Source organism: Tympanuchus pallidicinctus, unplaced genomic scaffold, assembly GCF_026119805.1.
Source record: "Tympanuchus pallidicinctus isolate F22 unplaced genomic scaffold, pur_lepc_1.0 scaffold27, whole genome shotgun sequence".
Lineage (NCBI taxonomy): Eukaryota > Metazoa > Chordata > Aves > Galliformes > Phasianidae > Tympanuchus > Tympanuchus pallidicinctus.
In genome coordinates, this window is record NW_026294744.1 from 1,388,773 (window position 1) to 1,414,176 (window position 25,404).

Below are 25,404 nucleotides of genomic sequence, written 5' to 3' on the forward strand. Positions count from 1 at the left end.
ATGCTCCTTTTAATGTAGCCCAGGATGCCATTGGCATTCTTGGCCACCAAGGGCACACTGCTGGCTTGTGGCCAACCTGTTTTCCACCAGGATTCTCAGGTCCTTCCCTGCAAGGCTTCTCTCCAGCAGGTAACCTCCCAGCCTGTACTGATAATGAGGTTAAAGTTATGCTGTTCTCTTCATGTGAGAAGCATCTCTATTCACAAGCAGATACTGCTGAAAACTTAAAATTCTTGAAGTCAGAAATGAAAGCAATTTTGTTTTAAAATAAACATAAGTGGACAGAGAGGCCAGTCTGAGACTTACTGAAAGGAATTCAGGAAAATGCCAGTTTTGCGTGACATCAAACAGTTAATCCTACCGTATTCTGTATGAACCTCCCACTGTCTGAACACGAGTGCTTTATCTCCTAATTTTTGGAAAGGGTTCCAATTTCACAAGACTAAAAATGGCTTTTTATTCTGGAACCATTTGTGTTCTGGAGAGAAAATCAGACAAATAGACATTCTGAAACAGATGTGTTATACAGGCAAAAAAATGTGATCGAGAAACACTTCACCTCTAGGAGCTACTAAAATGGGTTTAGGGAATGAGTGGAAGAGTGTGTGGAAGATAGTTTCATTACATAGCTGGTACGAGAATCCAGCAGGGGTGGTGCCCTGCTAGAGTACCAGGGAAAGTCATGGAGCAAATCATCTTGGGTGAGATCACATAGCGCAGGGGGGGTGTCCAGGGAATCAGGCCCAGCCAAGCACGGGTTCATGAAAGGCAGGTTGTGCTTGACCAACCTCGTCTCCTTCTACGACTGGGTGACCAGACTGGTAGACAAGGAAAAGGCTGTTGACGTAGTCTACCTAGACTTCAGCAAAGCCTCTGACACGGTCTCTCACAGTAATCTCCTGGGAAAACTGGCTGCCCATGGCCTGGACAGGTGTACCCTTACCCAAAGAAAGGCACATGTCTCTATCCTTCTTCCCTTTTCCCCTTTTCCAGAGGTGTGGATCTGTGGGTCCCTCTGCCCTGCTAGTCACGGAACCTTGCTGAACCAGGCCGTAAACAATTGACACTGCATTTTCTAACAATCTGTGAAGCTTCTCCTGTCTTCTCAGACTGTGACAAACCACAGCATTACATCTAAAATTAAAAAAACGGTCAGGAACCTGGAATTTTCACAGAGCACAGTCAACTCTGGACATCTTTGCTGGCAGACCACTTGATCAAATCTCATAGCAGGACAGTAGTAATGCTTTCATACTTGTCTTATTCTGAAAATGTAGTTATGGTCCATTTCCCTGCTGACTTAAAGTTTGCCTGTTAAATAATGGAAAGCAAAGGCTGAGAGAAATATCACTGTATTTTAAGTGCAAAGAAGTGAATGATGGTATAATAGAGGCAAATCAGGCCCTATACATCTCTCTATTGGTGTATTAATTATACATAGTATTTCGCAGTATGCAGCTAGGCCAAATTCTGTTACTTAGTTTGTGTGTCAGTTTACCACTGAAAAGGTGTTACAATGTGTCTTCCTATCTTTCACACCTGCCTCAGAAGCACATCCACTTGAAGAAGAGCCATGAAAATCATTTGAATTCTTTCACTGGCAACATTTACTATCAAAAGGCATATTTATCATTTTGAGGTTTCCCTTCTCAGGTATCTATAACGATATCTATTTAAACTATTCTGCACAGAGTGAAGAGGAAAGGCTACCGTCTCAATATTCTTGTCTTATGATTTCTGAAGGTTAGAGCTTCCTTTATAAGGATGTAAGATTAGATCTCAAGGTTCCCCATGTGATTTCAAAGCACAAAAAAAAAAAAAAACCCTCTAAAAACCATCTCAAATCCAACAACCCCCAGCAATCAGAAAAGGAAAATTACCACTTATAATATGTAGAGTTGTTTCTTCTAGAACCAAGGGACTGATTCTCTATTCACTTTTCCATCATGTTAATATCTCAGTTCAGCAAAGCATGTACTTTGTGGGGCTGCTATGTGATTATGCTCACAGTGAAAAACAAATAAATGCTTTCCTGAGCTGAATGCTCATCACTGGGAACTTTTGCTCCTGGGACCCTTGCTAACTACAGTTGGGCCTCTCACATACAGTTTGAATGACAGAATTTGAACGTTACTTAAATGTAGGAAAGCACGTTTTCAAAACTTGGCCAAGTAATGCTTTTGATAGTTGACATAATTCTGGTTTTAAATAGATCTTACCCATTTCTCCCCAGAAGAAAGGATTGATTCCGCCTGTTGTACAGTTGTACACCAACATGTTTTTTGGTCTGGAAAAGAGAAAGAAATATTATTTTCACATGTGAAAAAAAGCACCCAAAGATTTATTAATGGAGCATGAACACTAACAGCCCAAGAAACAATAATATTAGCTCATTAAAAAAATGCAGAGGAGGTAATTTTTCATAACTATGAAAATACAGTATAAGTTGTGAAGCTTTAAAAAGATTCATTCAAATACTGGAGAGCAAATGAAGCTGTTAAAGACAGATGAGTCTTAAGATGAATCAGCCATAGCTGATCACTTAGCAAAAACAAAACAATAAGGAAAACATGCAAACTAACAACTGTAAGATTTTTTAAGTTTTTTTTAGAATACTGAATGTTAGCCCAAGCCAACATCAGTGACAAACTATATTTTCCAATAGTTTACTTAATACATATGATCTGTACTGCTTTGAACTCTATTTGCCAAGGTGATGATTAAAAGTCAATCAATTTCAGCAACATTTTCATTTTAGTACCAAATAAAGCTTTCCTGTTTTTTTTTGTGTGGAACTAAGCACAGATCGTGGAGTTTTATGTCTTGCTTTGATATAGGTCAAGGATTAGTCAAACGGATTTTTTAATCTAAATCTGCTTTGCCAATGGTGCAAGAAACACTATGAATATAGCAGTTTTTTACTCCACATTAGCAGCTGCAGCCAATATGCTAAAAGAGGTGAGATGTGGCCTTGAATAGGACTCAGCAACTCATTCTTTCTAGGTTATCTGTGGTGCTCATAGCCTGGATGTGCTGCTTATGTGGAAACTCTTTTCAAAACTTCCATGAATGAAGATACCAGGAGACAGAACTCCTGAAACAGGAAATCTCACACATTAAAATTTGACAACTGCATTTGGCTACTGAGCAGATTTATATATATATTTTAATTAACGCTTTGAAATCATGTCATTTAATTGTTCAATACTACTTGAAATATAGTAGACTTCTAGGGATGATTAAGACTAGCAGATATGTTGAGCTCTGAAATTATGGACTATAACTTTGAATTACTAAGCAGAAATGCAATGATGTCTTAAACATAAGATGGTCTTTCTGTGCACTTCTGGATTGCAGAACTCAATATTCACAACTTGTGCATGACTAAATCCATAACATGAGACCATACAAAAATGCAGCTAGTGCTGAGCCACACAACAGTCTCATACAAACTGTGCTGATGCAAAAGCACAGACGTTCACTTACACCAGTGGGTACAGGCTCATTAAAGATGAATAAAGAAAACTTTTGCATCTTTCCAGCATCCAGTAAAGAGGATCTATCTTTTGATGTTTTTCCATTCTCCACACTCCAGCTGAGTGAGTGTTGTTGGTCAAGTGTAGAGTTCTGTAGGGTTTCTACACTATGTAGTGCAGATTGCAATTCTCTGCTAAGATTCAGAATCTAATTTCTGCTAGTAATGAATGTCATCTGCCCTGAAGTACACTCACTTTCTAATTCTATTAGATGATTTAAGAAAATTAAAGCCATACACACTATCCTTCATGACAGCATTTACATGTGAAACTCAGTGAAAACAAATTTACAGAAGGCTCAGTGTATTATGTTTTGTCTTACAGCTTACTAACCTTGGGGTCTTGCCCAGCAAGACAAAGCTTTAAATCAAGTTCTGCAACTGCACATTTAGCCTAACAAATACTTGCACAGGATCAAAATTAAAAAACATGTGTCTTTTGCCAATAAACTGTTACAAATAATGGCATTTCTCTGACTATAGCCAGACCCAGGATGTCTATGGTGCTGATAAACTTTTCAACAGCATATGCTTTTCTTCTTCTTCAGCTTTTTGGATAGGATGTAACCCTCAATCTGGAGGCTTTAATGGGCATGTGTGTAGATCTTAACACCTTAGTGTAATTTACATATACCCTTCTCGATGAAGCAAAGAATAGGGATTTTATATCATCTTCCCTATCGTATGAGCTTACAATATATTTGAGCAGTATTTTTCAATGAAAATATACAGAGCATTTTTACCAAGAAAACTCTAGAAGCCAACTGAAAAGCAACTCAATATAGCTGCATGAGGAGACAAAAAAAAAAGCTACTAAGATATTGCAGTACAAATTCTAAACTTCATAAAAGTAACTTCCAGGAGAGACCTGTCAAAGGAGCTTACATTTTACTGAGAAACAAGTATGGCCTGCAGATTGAGAGGTTGCCTAACACTGAAATCTGCCTTAAGTACTTCCACTCTGCTCCTCATTCTTGCCAGCTGTGGGCAAGGAAATGTGAATCAGATAGTGAGCCAACATGGCTCTTACGCAGGCTTTCAGTTAGTTTCTCTTTAGGTTCTCTTTAAAGTCCAGAGCCAAGCAATATATGCTCCAGCCTGGCAGAAACAGGAGTGCCTTCCCACCTGTGCACAGCAGTGTACCACCCAGCCGCAAGGGTGAGGTTGATGACAACGTCAACTGGAATCATATCAGCCACCGCTTCGTTGTTAGCAATGACGGTCCTTAGAATGCCCTTTCCTGCCTGTGGGACAAAGAAAAGCAGTCACTGACAGTAAGCTACTGCAAGATTTCATTGGTTTAGAGCATGGGCAGACCTTAACTTTAACATTTTTCAAGCACCTGCTACAGAAGCTGGCTGGTTTCTGTTAAACATGGATCTCATGTGCATCTCACTGTTCAGTATTTTCACAGAAAGCCTGAAGCATGATGACATGTGCTGCACACAATGAGAAAATCAATGACTTTTAGTTAACTCAATGTAAAAGGAATGCACTCAATGTAAAATTGAATATACTGAAATAAAATTTCCACTAAAAAAGTTCCATTTTCTTAAATGAACCAGGCAGACAGAGGTCTGAATGTCTTTTAAAGATAGTAGTTGCTTTGGAAATGAAGCTGATAACCATTTTTAAAAGTTTACTGCTTTCCTTTGGATATATTCATACTTTACTCTTTTCCAAAGCTCTGCCTGTTACAGACAAATACACAGGTAAGACGTGGCCCATGCCCTGAAGCTTTCCAGTTTAAAAGGAAACTCAGGAAATTAATATGAAAATACAAAAGAGAAGGCAAGAACTGTAAGATCTCTGCTTTTGCTAGGAGTGCAGTTGTCAGGGGCTAGCTCCCCAAAGTACATATTTTTAAACTGAATGCTTATAAAGGAGTTTCCCTAATGACCAATTAGTTTTTGGAGGTTCCACAGGAGAGACATGGCTGGGAGAGACTCAAAGGAACAGATGGAAATGTGGCAGCCTTAATCAAACAGGACAATTTGTAAATAAAGAAAATTTGTGACGAAATGACAAAACATGGAACAAAGCAATTTAAAAAAGAAATCTCAACAGGAAAGCAAAGGTTGCATTTATCTAGTACAGGGGAAATAAAATGTGATTCAGTTTGATGTAGAAACTGAAAACCTCCTGAAATAAGCTATGAGGATAAGAGCACAACTGAAGAAAAGAAGTAAAAAAACCTCTAACAATTTAGTTCAGTGTTAATTTGAGGGAGATACACAGGTAAAAGGACAGATGATATACACCAAAGACCCAAGAACATTTATAAAAATCAGGGCAGAGGAAATTTTATAGCAATTCTTTTTTTTTTTTTTTTTCCCAACATAACTCTTGCAAGTTAGGTTTCACCATGGAACCTGAAAATTTCCTTTTCCATTCAATCATGAAATAGTTCTCCAGCTCTGAAAGATCAAGTTTTACTACTAAAACTAAATAGGAAGTGCCTGGTTGTGCAAAACAGTCACCTGAAATCTAAATGAAAAGAAAGGTGTGATGAAAAAACATTTAAGACCTGATATTACCTTGTAAATCATGTCATTTTTGACTGCACTGTAAAAGGGTCCATCACATCCCCTGTTTGGGAGGTGTTTATGTGGTTTATTTTGTTCTCTTTTTCTTCCTTTATACAATTAGATGGGTTTGTTTTATTTCACAGCTTGCAAGTAGGACACTGCTTATGACACTGATTCGATCTTCATGAGTTAAGGCTCCTGAGCTGTTGCATCTTACTGTTGGTGCAGCTGGCAGAGATACACGCAACCATGCAAGCTTTCCCACATGATTCCAAACACACTCCTCAAACCCATGGTGTGCAGTTAACTTCTGCTGTACTAACCTGAACCACAGTTATGATTAGACATTAAAACCTTAACGTGCAACACGACTATGATTGTACTTTTGTTGTTGTTGTTCCTACTGCTGTCTTTTCAAGGGAAATTGCAAGCAATTAAAAAGACCCAAAGCAGCCAGTCAAGCCCTGCTGTAAATTTTCAGCTGCTGTGAATATATGCCCACTAGAGAACACTGTGTGATCAATTATCCCATTTTAATAGGCAGACTAAAAATCTTTCCGAGGTCGGGATTCAAAACCAATAATTTTGATGGATGTGCTGCAAACATCTATATTCAGAGCAGCATATGATGATTATATACACATAAATGAATTGGATGTTTAGTATATTGTGTATATAGTAGAGAGTTTAACTTTAATGTTGTAAATTACTTCCAACATTGGAAAGCTTGGAATTTCTTTATCAGATCAGCTTGATTTCTATTAGTGCTTGCTGACTTTTTCCCTCTTTAGTGAGATGGAAAGTCAGGAAATTGAGATTCCGTTACATGATTCAATCTCTGCCACTTGTGAATTACACCTATTTTCAGGGATGCATTTTATGCCACTCCTCACAAAATTTTCTAAAACCCTGAAAACTACAGTTCACACTGCAACATGCATACTCTTTCAAAATGTCCTTTTCTGAGTACAGCTTAGATGTTATGTGCCATGGGCATGTGGATTCATGGCAGGAGCATGATCTCTTTCAACCAAATTCAGGAAGTTTCTATAATCTTTTTTGCACACAGTTTCGCAATGGGGCTTTAGAGTGTCTTTAGTAGCTAACCCCACTTTAAGAGAACATTAAACAGTAACTAAACATACCGCAACAAATATTCCACTTGTCCCATTGAAGCTGTCAATCCAACCCTGCAAAGAAAGGATGATAGGTTGCTTATACAGGTTTCAGAATGCTGAAAGGGCTATAGTGCTAAGGTTTAAATTGAGAAGGAATGAGAAAACAGTTGAGAGCTACCAACCCATCTGGGACAGTTGTCAGGAAGCTAACCAGAATGAAAATATGCTTTGCATGATACCTCATACTATCTACCCATCAACAACACAACCAAACCATGTTTTTAGAAACCACTCCTTTCCTAAAGTAACTCAGCTACAGAAAGAAACTCTGGCTTTAAAGCACTACAGTGTCTTGGTGCTGTCATACTTAATAAAAACCGTCAGCATGTTGCGTATCCAATAACACAGATGCCTTTGAGACCAATCCGATTACTTCAACTGATTTCTAAAGAAGGAAAGGATACCATCTCTTTGTTTTAAATATGTTCCTTCCACTCATAGACAAAAGTATTTCCAGAGATGTTAAACACTTGCTGTTTTACTTCAGCATAGGTCCCCTACCTCTCTCACATGCTTTCCTTAAACTGGAACACTTGTTTCTCAAGAGGATACTGGCAGAGTGTATGCAGCTGCATTAAAGTATTCTCAGTAGGGAATTGCTGTGGATTAATGCTTACTGGAAAAGGCTCATGCCAACTAGCTCCCACGATGGACGGCCTAATGATAGCGATGTTCAAATTTCCTTTCTCTTGCTGAATTAGGTATTCAGACAAGGCTTTGGTGTAGGTGTAAGTGTTGGGCCAGTCCCCAAGAAGCTTGGGTGTGATGTCTTGAATGATAGATTCATCCAACCACCTATAAAAAATAAGAAGGATGTATACACAGGTAAGAAAAGACCAGTTAAGACAGGAATCCTCTCCTGAAACAAAGGATAAGTAAGTCAAAGCCATATAACACAAAGCAAGAAGTGACAAGATTTGGATTTAGTTTAATAGCTCTGTAGGATAAAGTTACTTTTGTCTAGGAAGTACAAAATCATCCTGTTGAACATCCTGCTGGGATGTTCAGCTGAGCTACAGATGTCTATGCTATTTCATTGCGAAGCAATCTCATTTGCTTTATGTTTCTCTGCAGTCTGTTTTCTAGCTGTAACTGGTCTACAATTAGTCTGATGGAGCCTTCCAGTCTGGTACTCTGGCTAGATAACAGTCATGCTCAGTCAGCAGACTCTGTATATACACCCATGTATAATTCAGGCTATTCTTGGTAACCTTGAGTTACTAAACTGAAAAGATTTCAAAAGTTGTAATTGCATACTGCAGCAATAATATTCCACTTGCACGATTTACAGTGTTAGATGTTCTTTTCTACTGGTTTTCCACTGGCTTGTTCACATAGAAAATTAGGAAATTGCCAGTGTTAGCTACTTTTAATAGAAAAAAGTAGAGAAAAAAAAAAAAAAACCCAGCAAACATGACATCCACCAAGTAATCTTAGTAAGGTATTCAGGTAGTGATGCATGCACCTTTAAAAATGTGGCCCTTACCACTGCAGTGCTGCAGTGAGAATCTAAGACACAAAGGCTTCCTCCTGGCACACCAGCAGTGCTTCCCCGGTCCTGCCAGAATTACAGGAACTGGCTGTACTTCCAGAGCCCTCACACACTGCTGCCAATCCAGGACAGATTTTCAACAGTCTGATGCTGCACCACAGAATCAAAGATTAACTCCCATAATCCAATTTGTAATTAAGTCAATGGACTTACAGTTCAGACTAACTGCATGTACTTTTCACAGGGGCATTGCAAGGATACTGTTGTCTGCAGATCCTCATTTCACCCCTCCTTATCTTGAATTTCAGACGGTAAAGAGGTGAAGATTGTCGTGCCTGGCAAATTACTTGATCACATCAACTTGGATGTGCAAATACCTGATCATGGCATAGTGCTTTTCAGATGACTCTGACTATATACAGCTTACTATACTGCAACAAGATTTTTGTGTGAGAAAACACTGAATCATTGTAACTGTCAAACAGTGTCCAAAGAAGGGTTGATTTCAGTCAGTCTTTAAGTTTTAGAACTAGTTAAAAATAATTTGTCATTTTTAGCATCTAGAAATCAAACTTATACAACTGAAAAAAACACCAACCTCTGCATGCACAAATATTTTCCTTTGAAACCATTATTAGCATGTCTCAGAAATAAGGCAGAAAAATTGAGCACAAGAAAAGTTAAACTAAACTGAACTAAACTATGGGGCTATAAGTAGCACACAATACTGGCTCAATTTACAAAGCCTGTTTAGACAATCACAGCCTCTTCAGGGCCACAGCTAAACTGACATTGTCTAAATCTGTCAAGCAATTAATTAATTGTCTTCCAAAAGGAGAAATCTATTTCTGCAGTGCCTGCAGGAAGACTAGAATGAGTCAGGAGCTCAGATAGAGCTGAATATGAGGTTGTTTTTTTGTTTTTGTATAAATACATACACAAATTTAAAACAAGACATACAGATTAGGAGTCCTCAGAAAGCAAAAACAGGTGTAGAAGAAGCAATTTCTCCTTTCCCTCATCCTTCCAGACAAGCTTCTGCATTACTTTAAGTGTTCACCACTAGGAGCATGCTTATGTGTGCCCCAAGAGCACTGTCCTACCAGGTGATTTGATCTGCCAGCATTGCAATCACAGACGCGCTGAGCTGACAGTTCAGCAAGGCAAACTGTTTTCAGTCCTTCAGTGACCTACTTTGAAGAATCTAAAATTCTAAATCATAAAGCAACTGCTTTTGCTCACTGCTGCAATGGCTCCATAGAAAAAAGAAATGCTGATAAAAAAATAAGTAGCCTCTTCTTCCACCACAAACATGCGCTAAATAACTCTATCATAGGAAAACATAGTTTACTGTGTTAATCCCTTTCCGTTAATATGACACTCTCTTGTAAGTGGTGACAGACCTAAATTTTCTGCAATACAATAATAATAACAGTTTTACTTCAGCCCACACTTCACTGTGTGCTGTGTTCCTTACCTCAGCATACCCTTCAAAGCTGATTTCCGTCAGCTTCAGATTAAGGCAAACTTTGCTTAATGTGTCAGATTGTATGTTTCCCCTAATGGCCTGACAGCACTTAGAAGAATGATTTCTGATTTGCTCAGATTAAGCCTGAAGTTTTACATGCAGGTAAAGTATAAAAATATAAGAAAGCAGGGATATAACAGCAGCAAAAGAAAAGAAAAAGTAACAGTTGGAATTCTACATGGATTTCACCTGAATACAGAATCATAAGTAGATACCAATTATATGGCCAAAAATAACACTGAACTTAGTCCAGTTGTGGGATCACAGTTTCTGCTGCATTCTCTTCTACTTGAACTTTCTCAATGAGCTAAAAATTCACACTGCACAGCACTTGTTCTGTACTGCCCTTCTCTTCCTTATTTTACCTCCTAACATCCCAGGGAGCTTCTGCTTCCTGCTCCTCCATGCATCTCCCTCACACATTGCCTTTGATTTTCAATTTCTAAACCAATTACCCTGAAGGCAGTTATTTTCAGGGCCACCTTAATTCAACGCCTTTGAGGGCTGTGATTGTCTTCACACTGAGCCATTATACTTGCACCTGCAAACACTGTAAAGAAACAGATACTATTCTAGCTGAGGGCATGCTGTGAATTTTATCTCAGTAGAAGTACCAGAAGGTGGTTAACTTCTGGAGTAAAAACTCAGGAAAAACTGTAAAACAAACCAAAAATCCAAGCAAAAAGCAAGGAAAAAAAGTCTCTTATAACATGACTAAGAAACAACAACCAAACATACTACAAAGAAAAACACATTGAAGAACTTATTTGAGACCCCAACCTCTGTCACTCAACCCGTCTTTAAAATATCTTTCTCTTTGCTGTGTATACAAACTACAATAAATTAATTCTTACTATCTTATCTGAAGCAGCTGAAGTAGCAACCTCTGGGTTAGCTAGGCAATTCTACATGTTAAAGATTAATGTTCAGAATGCTTTGCTGGAGTCTTTTTATCTGAGCCATCAACACTAATTGTTTCTGAAGTCACAAGTGGTGGTAAGCTTTTAGGAGCAGTGATATATAATATTGACAGTGATGAACTCCATTGGACATTATAAAACCGAGTCACCAGGCAAAAAGTTGCTGCTGAGCTTCGCTGCAGATAAATGTAAGGTAATGTATTTAGGGAAAAGCAGGCTAAACTGTTCTTAGAGGTTGCTGAACTCAGGGCTGGCAGCCACCACTCAGCAAGAGCTCTTGGGAGCACAGCTGAGAGTTCCACGTTAGCCCTGAATAGGGCAAATGCTGCATATACTCCTGTGCTATAACTTCAGGACATGAAATGAAACCATGAGGATGGCACTTTGAAACAGATAAAAGAAAGCTCATCTTCACGCTGTAGTTAGTAGAATTTGAGAACTTATTACCATAGAGGAGTTGCAGAAGCAGAGTACAAGAAATTTCAAAAAGGGATTAAAAAAATTAATGAATTCAAAAATGGAATTAAAAATAATAGGATGCAACACCCTTCTTGCAATGAGGAGTGTTACATCAGATTACAATGAGCTTGCTGCACAGAAGACCAATGGTATCCTGGACTGCACCAGAAGAGGGGTGCCAGAAGCGCAATGGAGGTGATTGTCCCTCTCTACTCTGCCCTCATGAGTCCCCATCTGGAGTGCTGCATCTAGGTCTGCAGTCCCCAACACAAGGAAAGATTCCAGGTTTTTGGAGAGGATCCAGAAGTACCAGAAAGATCATCAGAAGGCTGGAGCACCTGTTCCAGGAAGACAGGCTGAAGAAGCTGGGTTTGTTCAGTCTGGAGGAGAGAAGGCTCCAGGCACACCTCATTATAGCCTTCCAGTATTTAAAGGGAGATTATAAACAGGAAGAAAATCAGCTTTTTACATGGGTAGATACTAATAGGACAAAGGGGAATGTGCTGGAGGGATTGGAACCTGATGATCCTTGAAGTCCCTTACAACCCAAGTCATTCTATGATTCTGTGATTCATTGGTTCTGGTTTCTGGGAGACTACAAGGGGAATCCATCACTGTGCCCAGGCCTGTGCAGTTACCTTGAAAGCTTTGCCACTGTTGAGGGCAATGTAGTGGGCCAGGCAGTCCAACACTAATGTAATAAGGCATTTCTTACATATTTATCGTGCTCTGATAAATGACAACTATTAACTGGAAGTAAACACATCCAAGACCAGCGTTACTGGAAGAACTGAAAAAGAAAACACTGATTTTTACTAAGTTTTGTGGAGTAGCACTTTGTGAAATTATTTCTTTTGGCAAGAATCAAGAAGAAAGAATTTATACCAGCTCTCTGGGTTGGTAGTTCATAGGTTAGTTGCTTATGTCACACAGATGGAATAACACTGTTAAATAAATGAAAACAAAGTTACATCTGTACGAAAACTTTAAAGATAAGGCTTCCTGGGACTTTTATCAGCACATTTCGTTATTTTTAGTAATCAGTCTTCATTTTGGCAAATGAAATTAAACATGCCTTTTTGTTGTTTCATCAAATTCCTAAATATTCACTGTGATTGAACTGTGGTTCTCAACAGAGAACAGTCCTGCTTCTGTGGATGGTCTAGCAGCTTATTTGAAGAGAGTTATTCTGAGGAAAGTAGCCCTTACAGGGTGAACTCAGCAGGCTTGGCTGCAGCCCTTGGGGGGTCTGTATCTCTTGGCAACATTTCCAAATTGTTTCTAAAACAACCTATTTCTGACTAATATCTGTAACAACCTATTTCTGACTAATATCTGTATTGCTCCAGCTTAGCATAGCAGAATTTTTGTACTACGTAGAAACAGTGCTGAGAATCTGGAGAGAGAAAAAAGTGATTATAAGGTATACAGAAACTTTCAGATCTCACTAAGCTAGCAACAGGGCTGAGTACTGCAGAAAGCAGCAGCACAACTTCATTCCTGGTAGCAATGCACTCATGTATAATTTAGCACTGGACTCTAATGAAATCACTATGTCTTTTTAGAAATGGTGTGTGAAAAAATGTAGGAGTAACTGAAATGACAGACTTATCAAGTATGTTTTATGTTGCTTTATAATTCTTTTGTATTTGGGAAAGTATTGGTAAGCTCAGCCAAATGAGTTGTTTCTACTTACTCTACTAAATCAAAAAGCTTCTTGGGTTCAGCTGGAGGTGGGTAGATGATTTCATCTATGCACTTCCGCACACAGTTTGCATAGGCAGTGGAGATGTGGATGAAAGCTTCCAGCTTCTGCATCTGCTGGGCCAGTTCTAGAAGCCTCTGTGTGCCCATTGCATTCAGTTGCAAGGCATGTCTAAAGAGGGCAGGAAAAGAAACAAAATGCATTTCACTGGGAAGAATTTATCAAATCCAAACCCTTCTTCCTGACAAATAAAAAACAAATACGGGAAGGGGTCACAGGTAACAGCACATTTGACTAGAATGTGTTCAAACAAAATCATTATAAATGGTGATGTAGCTTGACAGCTGCTGGTCACAATGCTGATCTTTTCATTCACAATGTGGTTTTATTTGTTCTCAAAGTTGTTTACTTAAACTCCAGTCACATTCTTTATCACCTCTGAGGGCTGGCCTAGGTTTCTTTATGGTTTTACCAGTTTGTATGTAGCATATGCTCCCACTGCACTGAAAGGAGTTGAAAGTATCAAACAGCAACATCTAAAATAACCTTCAGAGAGATCCACTGATCTAGGCACAGGATGCAACTGAAATATTTTTACTCAGTTTGAAGGTTCACAGGTAACATTTCAGTAACATGTCTAAATCTGACATACTACTTGCCACCTTCTCTTGGAACAAATATTTCCAATATACAAGACCACTGAGTTGCTGTAATTTCTTTGGTCTGCACTCAGCTTTCTCCTTAGGTGGCCACTGCTAAACCAGACACATGCAAAGGTTCAGCAAAGAGCCCTTGAGCCCAGAAATACAGGTTGATACTGAAAGAGGCCACACTGAGAGATAACAAATTCTCAAGGAATGGGGAAAAGATTGATTAAAAAAGAAGACAGAAAGCATCCTGGCTAACAAGTCTGACCTTGAAGGATCCACACTGCATACTTGCTACATCTCAGTGAGAAAACACTCAACTTTGTTGCACTTTCCCATACAGAATGGAAAAGGCTAAGGAATTTGCAATCTGTTCAGCCCTGAATTAGAAGGTTTCAACACAACAAACATAAGAGACTATGTATAATGTTGTCCAGCAAAGGGTATGCTAAAGAAACTAATTATACAGTCACTGAAGTGAAACTGTAAATAGTCCAGATGAATGAAGGCAGAAGCTAAGGGTATGATTTATGTTTGGATCACAGTATCTCAACCCAGAGATACCAATTTTAATAACATGGTGCTATTAAGTGATAGTATTTTGTATAGATTTCTATTTTCTCGTCACTTGTCTCTTTTGTAGAATATTAGAATATTTCTACTTTAGTTTCCTTTCACATTAAAGTTGCTTTTTCATGTACATTTCTATTGCACTGTAATCTTTCTAAGATGGGATGAATACAATTGCACTCCAAGTGCAGAGTCAGCATGAATTCCTAACGGGAAAGAGTTCCTTTATCCTTGTATGGGAATATTATCTGTGGCTCTTTAGTTTTTTTATTTTTATAGGTTTTTTTTTCAATTTATATTAAAACTGCATCTACTAATATTTAAATATAACAGTTTCTCAGATTTCTGCCCTCAATAACTGCATCTGGAGAATTCCCTAATTCCTCCATATTGATGCCAATAATTCATTTAGTCACATCTTTTCTAGTATCTTGATAACACTGCCTTTGTATCACATCGAACTTGCTAGAATTCTCATTCACACAAGGCTCATTTCCGTCTAACATCTTCAAACATTTTGTCATTTAATCATAGTGAATTTTGCTTGTCTTCATATGGAGATTTTGACAGATCAGATACAATCAGTCTTCATATAGCCTCTACACTGCCTCGAAGCAGAGGACTATTTAAGCTTTTTCTTTTAATTTCCTTCTAGCTATCTCCCTTATTAAAAGTTGTAGTTTCTCTTTGATGTTATATGTCACTGTGGTGCATTTTTGTAGTATAATCATTCCTCTATCAATTCAAGAACATTTATGGATATTAATGCAGAATAGTGCTTTGCTTGTTACAGCTTGAGATGCTTTTATAAATGGAATTGCTTCCTTTCTGTTGGATTCTCTAATTAGTTGCAAAAAGCAGCTACTTATGGTGGACAGGGTGACTATCTATTTAGCCTGCAAAGGAGCAAATGAAGATAGAATATCAATAATTGTGTTTTCTATTCTCATGGCTCTAGGATTTTTCATGAAACTGGGAAGATCTGGCAATCCAAATCAGCCACTTCAGCTTGCTGATCTAAATTATTTGCACAGAAGCACTTACATATCCCATTTATTATGCTTACTTTTTCTTTTTAAATGGAAAGCCTTCTCTGAAAAGGCTGTCCCAAGGGAGCTGTTTCAGAAATTGTGTATCTATTTTGAACAGTTAATTACTCTGAATATTGGGTATTTTAAATCTTGTGAAAGGCTATTTTGTTAAACATAATCTTATTTCCCTCTTCAGTTATTCATTGACAAATAAAGGCCATTAACACTAACTAGCTTTAGAGATACACATAACACAATTTCGTTTCAAGCTGTCTCCAGCTAGTTCTGCCAAAACATTTCCCTTTTGTTCTAAAACACTTTTCTCTACACATTTTAGGTCATTATTTACTCTCTTACTATTTTACAATCCAAGCTTGTCATATTTCCTTCTGTTCCCATGGAAATCTGCCAAGTTACTTCACTTCTGAAGTACACACGTACATGACATTTTTAGAGCATTTAGGAAATGTACGATAAGTGCAGGACTACATGCTGCATGAAAATCTAAACAAAGATTATTGCAGCTATTCAAGAGATGTACTGAATACTGTAATATGAACCACTGTGCATTCTGAATAATGATTAGCAAACACAGAAAGCAGAACATACTTCAGGGGTTCATCAAAGCGTACTGTTGCTGCACAGTGGAAGACAATATTGACCCGGGTCAGAAGCTCCTCCTCATCTTCAGCACTGATGGCCAACTTGGGCTGAGTGAGTTCAGCATTAATAGGCTTAATCTTCTCATGGAAATTAGGGCAATCTTCTCGAACCCTGTCAAAGACCTTGAAGCACAGAGATAATGTACAGAATTAGGCTATTGAAATCACTTTGATTAGCAGCCAGTCTGATTATGTCAGGCAATGATATTGACATGAAAGAGAATTCCCCCTCCCCATTCTTTCAGAGACAACATACAAGCAAGATGACAAAATAGTTAATTCATATGTTTCCTTCCAAGGAAAAACTTCACAGGAAAGCAAACAAACAAACAAAAAATTGCAGGAGGGAATGCAGTGCCTTGAAGAGATGAATGAATCTTATCTAAACCACTCATTTCTTCGGGCAGCCACTGAAATTTCTGTATCTCCACATCTCCTTGCAACCAGTTTTTATTTGACCTCAGGGGCAACCACAAACCACAAAGGAAGCTAAGGAGGAGGAGGGCAAAATTTGGAGTTGGGAAGCCTATAAACTATTTGTTCCGTACATTTTCTTCATTGCTCTACAGACAGCTTGAGAATAGAAGATCATGCTCCAGCTCATCCTCTTCCTTAAATGCCATTTTCCAATTTGCACTCTTCATTCATTAAAATAAGTACCATGGGAGTTCTCCTTGATATGCAAAAAAGGGAACAGTGAGAAACCTTACTGCTCAAGTTGCATGACTGGACAAATGTGCAGCTAGCTGGCCTTACAAGTCATTTTTTTTAATGACTGTTTCATTAGCTCTTTCAAACGCTCATTTTCTTTCCAGTCTTTTGCAGAATGACAAGACTATACATTCCATTCAGTAAAAAGATTCCTACATTTTCATACACTGTCTGCTGGATGAGTGGTCCAAAATTAGCATTGATCCAAGAGAGCAGGTACCCTGCAAGATAACTATGAACAGCCTTTCTGAAAGGAATAGGAAACCAGTACTGTTATCACATGAAAAGCACCTGTGTAAAAATGGCAATTTCCTCAGTTCCCATTTTTACTTTGTCAATTAATTACACTTTAATAATTAGCTCTGAGTCACTGATAAGGTTCTGGGTGAGGTTCTGCTTGATACCTGAAAACAGGCAGCTACTACAAGTTCTGCTTCGTGACCTTTTATTTGGTTAACCTCAAAGGCAAAGGTGTAGAATCTTGAATTTCAAAGGATTATGTGGATTTGTTACAGTACAATTTGAAAAAATCATTGAATTTTGAATTGAGCAAAACTATAAGTGTCTGTTCTAAAGGTTTTGTGTTTCCAGCTAGCATCATTTTCTTTGCACAACTACAACTGAAATAATAGTAACAGTTAAGACCTCCATTTTGGGGGCAGAGAGCCAACAACAACAAGGGCAGAAAGAATAACAAGAATAGAGAGTGAGTGGAATCTGACTCTATATATAGAGTCTAGTTTTCAAAGGATAACCACATTTCAAAGGTAATCAGCCCACAGACAGAAATGATTAAGTGCTGGGACAAATCACTGGTGGAAGCTGTGGGATACCGCTTTTTTATTTATGAACTGCCAAGATAAGCACTGCCAGTAAAGGCAGGAAATAGCTAGGTCTGTTTCAGGGTAAGAAGATGGACCAGCTGACTTTTCAGTAGCTCTGATTTATTTGGTTGTTTCCTCTGCTGCATAACTTACTCACTAGTAATATTGAGTTTGCATATCTCTTTACTATTACTGTCTCGTTTTCCTGGAGATTGTCTTAACTTTGATCTCTCCAGTGCCTATGGAAGAGTTCTCAGAAGATGTAAGACCGAAGTTATCTTTTAAGAATTTTAAGAACAATTGCTTGTTTGTTTGTTCTATTGCGAAGAGAGTAAAAAACTCCTCTCAGTAAGAATTACTAAGTACCTGTTTTACTCTGGTAAAAATAATGCAAAGGTAAAGAAAGAATATATCAGCCCTTCCTCTATTTCAGTCATAGTGTATATAAACAGACGAGTATTTCTGCAGGGCCAACTTGATTCAAATTCAGACTGATATATTCTGCCTAAACCCATCTCTTCTGCTTGCAGGTAATACCCTCTTCCATTTCTGAGCATTCTGTTAGGTGTTGTCTACTACTACACATTACTCAAAAACTATAGAGTTTCACTCCCTCCAATGATTCACTGAATTCCACTAGAGGAGTAAGTCATTTTCTAAATGGAAGCTCACAAATCAGCACACCCTTTGGAAACCTTCTGGATCACAAGAACATTCAGTTCATTAAACAGGAGCAGCTGTTTAATCAAAGTCTATTGCCTCTTTTATGAAATCTGAAGGTTTCAGACTTGTCAGTACTTCACAGGAAAGTGCAAGAAGATTTAAGGACGAGACAAATGCAGCTTATTCTATGCTTCCTCCTGTAGCTCAAGGAATGTCTAATATAAAGATAATGCTGATTCTACAGTTTAGCAATAAAATAATCTCTAAATTCTCATTAATTCACAAAGACAATGTACAATAAATCCCTAATAACTTCATAAGGCCTTAGCATTGTTCTGTCTTTCCTTTTTGGAAGCTGTCTGTCCATCCAAGATAGACTTCAGGGATAGAAGTAGGCTGGTATACTGCACTGATGGGTTTGTGTGAAAATTCTACCCAAGTCAGAAATAATGCAGAAACTGCGACAATTATAGTGAGGAAAAAATGTTTGATCGTCTATGTCCAGGTTTAAGTAAGTGGAGCAAAATCAGTAATACTGCATTCTGCCTTCCTGAGTATTCTAACACATTCCAATGGCGACACCGCAGCCTTGGATGAAAGGGAATAAATAAATCACTGCAGAAAGACAGCTGCTATTTTCACTTTAATCCTCAAAAAAAGGACTCAGGTTCTGCAGAGTGTTTGTGCTGCTATTAGCAGAGGAGAATTTCACTCTGGAATTTGCTGATTTTTTCTTATTTTATAGTTATACAGTTAGGCAGTTCCCATTTATGAAAGTAATATCTGATTTCAATTTACACTGTCAACCTCTTGTTGTGAAAACAACACTTCCAGAATTAATCTCAATATTATATGAACGTTTTTGACGAGTCTCTCTTTCCCCACTTCTGCCCATTTAAGCTTTGGCATCTGTAATTCTCTCTGCCCTTAAATTAAAGAATTTATGGTTGAAAGTGATTTCTGCCCATTCTTTCATTCAGGATTTCTTAATACCACAAAAACCTCCCAAGAAAGGATAAACTGCACATCTTTGGAAGGAGCACAGCTGAAAGATAAAAGAACAGTCAAACAATGTAAAATGCCAAGGGCTTAGCTTCTTCCTTAGGAGACATTTTCAGTGAAGACAAAGTAATTTGAGAAAAACAATTATATAAGTTTGGTAAAAACCAGTGTCTTATGACAACTTTTTAAAGAAGCCATGGTAGTTCTCCTTTTAGTGGGGCATCACAGTCTTCAGCAAGGAAGAATTAAGAAAGGCCAACTTTCTGCAGCAGGCACTATGCAGCATGGCATTTCATTAAGGAACACATGCAGGAGAGAAAACAGTACTCCTATTTGCTCGGTAATGCTAACGCTTTCCTGAGCTCTCTTCCGATGTGAAAGATGAATCTTCCAAAGCTTTGAATACATATGCTGTGACCCAACAGTGCTGAAGATCAGCTACTGCTCTCCATCAACCTACTCAAGATGCCTTACTCTGAGAACACCTGTTGGCATTAACAGCTCTTTTAGGAGCCTATTAAAGGCCAAGTTCATGCTTGCTCACTGGCAGGATCAAGGTCAGGTGTCTAACTAACTGAAGGTGGCTGACCCAGAAAGCATAAAGATTTAAAAAATGGCCTAGAAAGGTTACTTTCTCTTTTCTCCCACAACATGAAAAAATTTTGAGGCATTCAAATTACAGTATATTAACCAGATGTCAGTGTTTTTATTTTTTCTTCTCCCTTTTTCTTATTTTCCTGAGAAAGATCAATGCAATATGGTGAATAGTGGGGCCAAGCGTTTAACAGAATACCAGCCTTCTCTAAAAGGATTACCAGAACTTGTTAATTTGCATGATAATATGCAGATTTTACGGCATTACAGTATGAGAACACTTAAAATGGAGGAAAATTAGGCAATTCCATAAACTGCATCATAGATATGAGGTATTGCTGAGAGGATTAAGGTTGAAAGAGATCAATTAAAAACAATAACAGACAACAAGAAGTAAAACAAAGCAGAAAGCTTCCATCTTCTCAGACAGAGAAATAGAAGGGATTGCTTAGCATAATTCAGGAGAATATAAGTATTAATTACTTCTGTAAAAGGAAATATATTTTTGCATTTTTGGCACCAATGAATAAGGGTCTGCATGCTACACTCATGAGATTACTTCAGTGAAGTGGCCCAGTGATTCACAGCTGCTATGATGGTGGTATTGCTAGGAAAATGTTGCTCATGCAGTCCATATTTCACTGGCCTGAACAGATGGAAGTCAGGAGGTGCCAAATCTGGGCTACACAGTGGGTGTAGTAGGATGGTCCTGGTGTTATCATGTTACAAGAGAAGGGTTGCTTTCTTCTTTTGTCTGATTCTGGAAATTCGAACCTTCCACTTAGTCAGTGTCATGACGTAGTGGTCAAAGTTCACAATTTGTCCAGGTTCCAGGATATCCAGAAGGATCAACTCTTTCCTATACCAAAGGCAGTGCACATCACTGTGCCCACTGAGGGCTTTATCTTAAACTTCTTCCTTGATGGAAAATTCACGTTTCCACTCCATGGACTGCTATACTAACTCCAGTTCATAGTGGTAACATGATGTCTTGTCACTGGTAATGATACAATTTAGGCAATTGTAACCTTCTGCCTCGTGTTGATTCAATAGGTCCCGACAAACATGCAGATGATGTTCTTTCTGCTCGTATGCGCATTTGTGGCACCCAGCTGGTGCAATTTTTGTCATATTCCAACACTGCCACCATCATTTCCAAAGCTGAAACCAATATTCAGATTTGTACACAGTTTCCTGGTTGTAATCTGTTGATTCCTGTGGACAAGCAGATCGAGATGCTCTTCGTTTCTTATTGTGACTTCTGCATGTGGCTTTCTGGAATGTGGCTTGTCTTTCTTGTCACTGTTGCCACTGTTGAAACATACATACCATTCACTGTCTCTCACTGTGCCAACATCCACTGTGTAGTCTCCACAGATGTTCAGCAACCATCAATTAATATCAATGGATGCCATTTTTCTGCATGGAGAAATTCAATGACACACCTTTGCTTCATACGCACTTCTATGGCAGACACCATTTTGTCAGACTGCCTCACTGCTGCCATTCATCACACAGCAACAAAATTTAACAAAATACTGGCAGCAAGATTCAACCACATACCACCAACATCCACCTCTGATGTCGTGAGCTAACATAATAAAATAGAAGATATTACTTTTGAAGCATCTCATGTACATAGATTAACACTCTAGTGCAGAAATTCTTCTCTGATTTCAGTAGTAGCATCTTAAATGGACATGAGTGACCAGCACGAATATAACCACCTGAAGGTAGCAAGGGCATGAAAATAGCTATTCAGAAGCCTAATTTGTGCACTTTCGGTCTGACAAAACAGCTTATCAAATACATCCCGGCTTGCCTCTGATGAAAGTCCTCCAACAGGTTCTTGAATGTACATGGCTACTTTTAGAATTGCCACAGCAGCAAATCTGAGAAATAACATAGTTGTTTCCTGACATAGAGTAATTAGCTTGCAATTAATTTTTAGCCTGGTACATTTCTAGCAGTAAGCACAAGGATTGTTCAGTCAAGAAATGTGTGAAAATCCAGCTCAAGTAGCATTAATCAGGATAGCCCCTTTTTTTCCCTTGCACACTCTCTGCCTCAGGAAGTTGCTTCTAAATATGGTTCTTCTCAAGGCAAGTAAATCATAATTCATCTAATCAGTTAGAAAGTATACAGCAAGGTGCTCCTCATTATAAGAAATCAAAAGCCTTATGCTTCAATCTAGAGTTATTATTTTCCCCTGAGAAGAGCTCATGTAGTGGAAATACAGCATTCATGACCAACTAGTACACAAAAGCTGATTATTTAAAGATAAAGACAACATTAACAAAAACTTTACAGACAGTAAATATGAATATAGCTCAGCTAAGGTTAATGTGATAGCCAACTATTTAGGATGTGTTTGCATTTTTAAATGGCCAATTACCTTGAAAACTGGCTGCTGACAAAGTAGGCTTTTTTCCAGTATAAATATTCAGATTACGTCAGCAAATCTGTAACTAGCTCTTTCCAAGACAGGCATGGTAGACAGGACTATTAGGGACTTGACAGACATGTCTGTAGACTATAGTACCACCATGTAGGTGGGTGGACAAGTCACAGAGAATATGGATCTTTTTAAAATTCACTGTAGACATTTCTTGTACCCCTGAATAAGTAGATAAGTATCACTGTCAGAATCTGATGGCATGTTTGACATTTTACATCGGGAAAGAATTAAGCACGGAGAAGGAGAATTGTAACACTTCAAGCTTTTCCTACAGGATCAGTTTAATACAGTTCTTCCCACACATTTTCCAGAACTGTTTTCCTTCTCATTCCTCCTCCATAGTAGCTATGACCCAGTGATATGAGAAGAAAGGTGCAAGGAGAGTCAGATATCAAAGGATGACAAGAGCGTGTGGCTGTGTCTTGAGTCTCATCCATTTCCCCTTCTCAGTTTCCGCCACGTATAATTCACAACCAGTTACACAGAGAATTGATGTATGTACTTGAAAGCATTAATAGGTAAAAGTTATAAAGATACAGGATGTTAATCTGCTTTTCCTTACCTACTGACTAAATTACAGATCTTTGAAGTTTCACTGCCAGATTTACTTGGGCACCATGAAACTTCAGGAGTGTTTGTTGGTCCCCAAAGACCAAACAGCCAGGAGCAAAGGCTGTGCCAAACACAGATGCCTACTTCTTGGAGAGATGACATTGTAACATTTCAAAATACCTAAGATCAAGTTGATTTTTAAAAGTCTATGGAGATGGGTGTATCTAAGAGCTAGACAGAACAAGGCTGAGGGGAGACCTTATTGCTCTCTTCAAGTATCTCAAAGGTGACTGCAGTGAGAGTGGGGTTGGTCTCTTCTCACTGGTGACAGGTGACAGGATGAGGGAAAATGGCCTCAAGTTGCGCCAGGGTAAGTTTAGGTTGGATATTAGGAAAAACTTCTTTACAGAAAGGGTTGTTAAGCACTGGAGTAGGGTCCCCAGGGAGGTGGTTGAGTCACCATCTCTGGATGTGTTTAAAAACAATTTGGATGTGGTGCTCAAGGACACGATTTAGCAGAGGGGTGTTAGTTAGGGTAGTATGGTTAGGTTGTAGTTGGACTCGATGATCTTTAAGGTCTTTTCCAACCTGAGCAATTCTATGATTCTATGATTCTGAAACAGATGTACAGAGATGTGGAATTCTGATGTACCTCTCCTATGAATATATAGAATTCACCCGTATAGTCATGTCACTGGTGTGGTGCAGGCTTTTGGAGAAGTAAGGATCACACGTAGCCAGCAGCTGCAAAGAATACTCTCAGACACAACTCCCTTACACATGAAGAATTGTGGGGAGAACCAGGTCAGTTACAGGTATAGACAAATACACATCTGGCTGACCAGGTATACTTGGCTCAAAAGATCACAAAGAAGATAAGATGATGCCGTAAAGCCTTACAAATGAGTGAGCTGCAGTCCTGGCAACAGGGAAGTCACTCAGCCGTTAAGTTCCAGAGAAGTGAGTGATATGAAAAAGAGACTAAATGCAGCATGATGAAATCTTCAGCCAGCTGTGAAACAGCTGACCTAGCACAATGCAATCAGCTGACAGGCTGTACTCTGCACAGCAGTCGTTGTTTATACAAACGGTCATGTCATCTGATGACTAGAACTGGCTGAGCTTCACAGCAGGCCTAGGTTCTGCCTTCTGGTGTTTCCATACAGCAGATGACACAGACACTCACAGTTCATGGTGCTGCTTTTTAGCGAAAACAGACGTCTGCCAAAAAAAACAGTGAGTGATCCCCTCATCCAGGCAACCTTATCTCAGTTAGACTCTCTAGGTACTCCTCCTTCTGCTCTAACACTGTTCCTAAATAGGACAATCACATTGGTTGCCCCACATGTATTTCAGACAGCTAGCACATAACCTGTACTAACACATAAAACTGGCATGCAATTCAGAACCTGGTTTCAAGGACAAGTGCACAGATGCTCTAAGTAAATCTGGGAGAGTTGGGATATGTAACCGTAATCATGTACCCCACAAATGCAGCAGTTGTGTCAACACAGGGTGAATGTCCTGCACTTCTATGTCCACTTCCTTAAGATCTCTGACCTCTTCCCTTCCTCTTCTAGAGGAGAGATGCCACCATGAAGAACACAACATTAAAATCATAAAATCATTTCGGTTGGAAGGGACCTATGAAAGCCATCTAGTCCAACTCCCTTATAATGAACAGGGACACCTACAGATAGATCAAGTTGCTCAGAGCCCTGGTCAAATCTGTTCATTTAAGTGTAATCATGTGAGTATTTTAACATCATCATAGAAACATTACATGCAATACGTATAGTAAGCAAAAAAAAATTAAAAATAGGACTGGAACATTTTTGGGAGATGACCAGAAGATAATCGAATTTATGAGACTAAAAGCAGGAACACATAGGAAGTGGATGCAATTGTGAAAAAGAGAGTCTAGTGAAGAAGAAAATAGTTGATACTTTCTTAAAGATGATGAAATGATGGCTTAACCATTATGAAATGATTTTCTGTAGTGTTATTATTCCAAGCGAGCAAGAAATTAGAGAGTTACAAATAATTCTTAATTTCCATCCAAAGAAAGTTCAGATTAAAGAATTAAAACTTTCCTTAAGAAGACGGAACCATCTGTCAAAATAGTGTTCAGTTACTTGCAACGCCAAGTGGCTCTACTAGCACTTGTAGCAGAGATACAATGTAATTAATGACTCTGATTATAGAATCATAGAATCAATTGAATTGGAAGGGACCCTTACAGGTCATCTAGTCCAACCCTCCCAGCTAGATCAGGTTGTTCCATCAATCTTGACCTTGAGTGTCTCCAGGGATGGGGAATCCACTACCTTCCTGGACAATCTGTT

General features: G+C 38.6%; 1 protein-coding gene across 4 annotated transcripts in view; it reads right to left on the reverse strand.

Annotated features, from left to right (window-relative positions):
* The window catches only part of FAR2 (fatty acyl-CoA reductase 2), a 135,799-nt gene that overhangs the window by 21,823 nt on the left and 88,572 nt on the right, over positions 1–25,404 (reverse strand). For all 4 annotated transcript variants that reach the window (XM_052690541.1, XM_052690539.1, XM_052690540.1 and 1 more), the window contains 6 exons: positions 16,203–16,378; positions 13,337–13,516; positions 7,859–8,036; positions 7,209–7,253; positions 4,661–4,779; positions 2,220–2,287 (listed from right to left, as the gene is read on the reverse strand). In XM_052690541.1, coding sequence (XP_052546501.1) covers positions 2,220–2,287; positions 4,661–4,779; positions 7,209–7,253; positions 7,859–8,036; positions 13,337–13,516; positions 16,203–16,378 — 766 coding nt within the window. The remainder of the gene's footprint in view (positions 1–2,219; positions 2,288–4,660; positions 4,780–7,208; positions 7,254–7,858; positions 8,037–13,336; positions 13,517–16,202; positions 16,379–25,404) is intronic.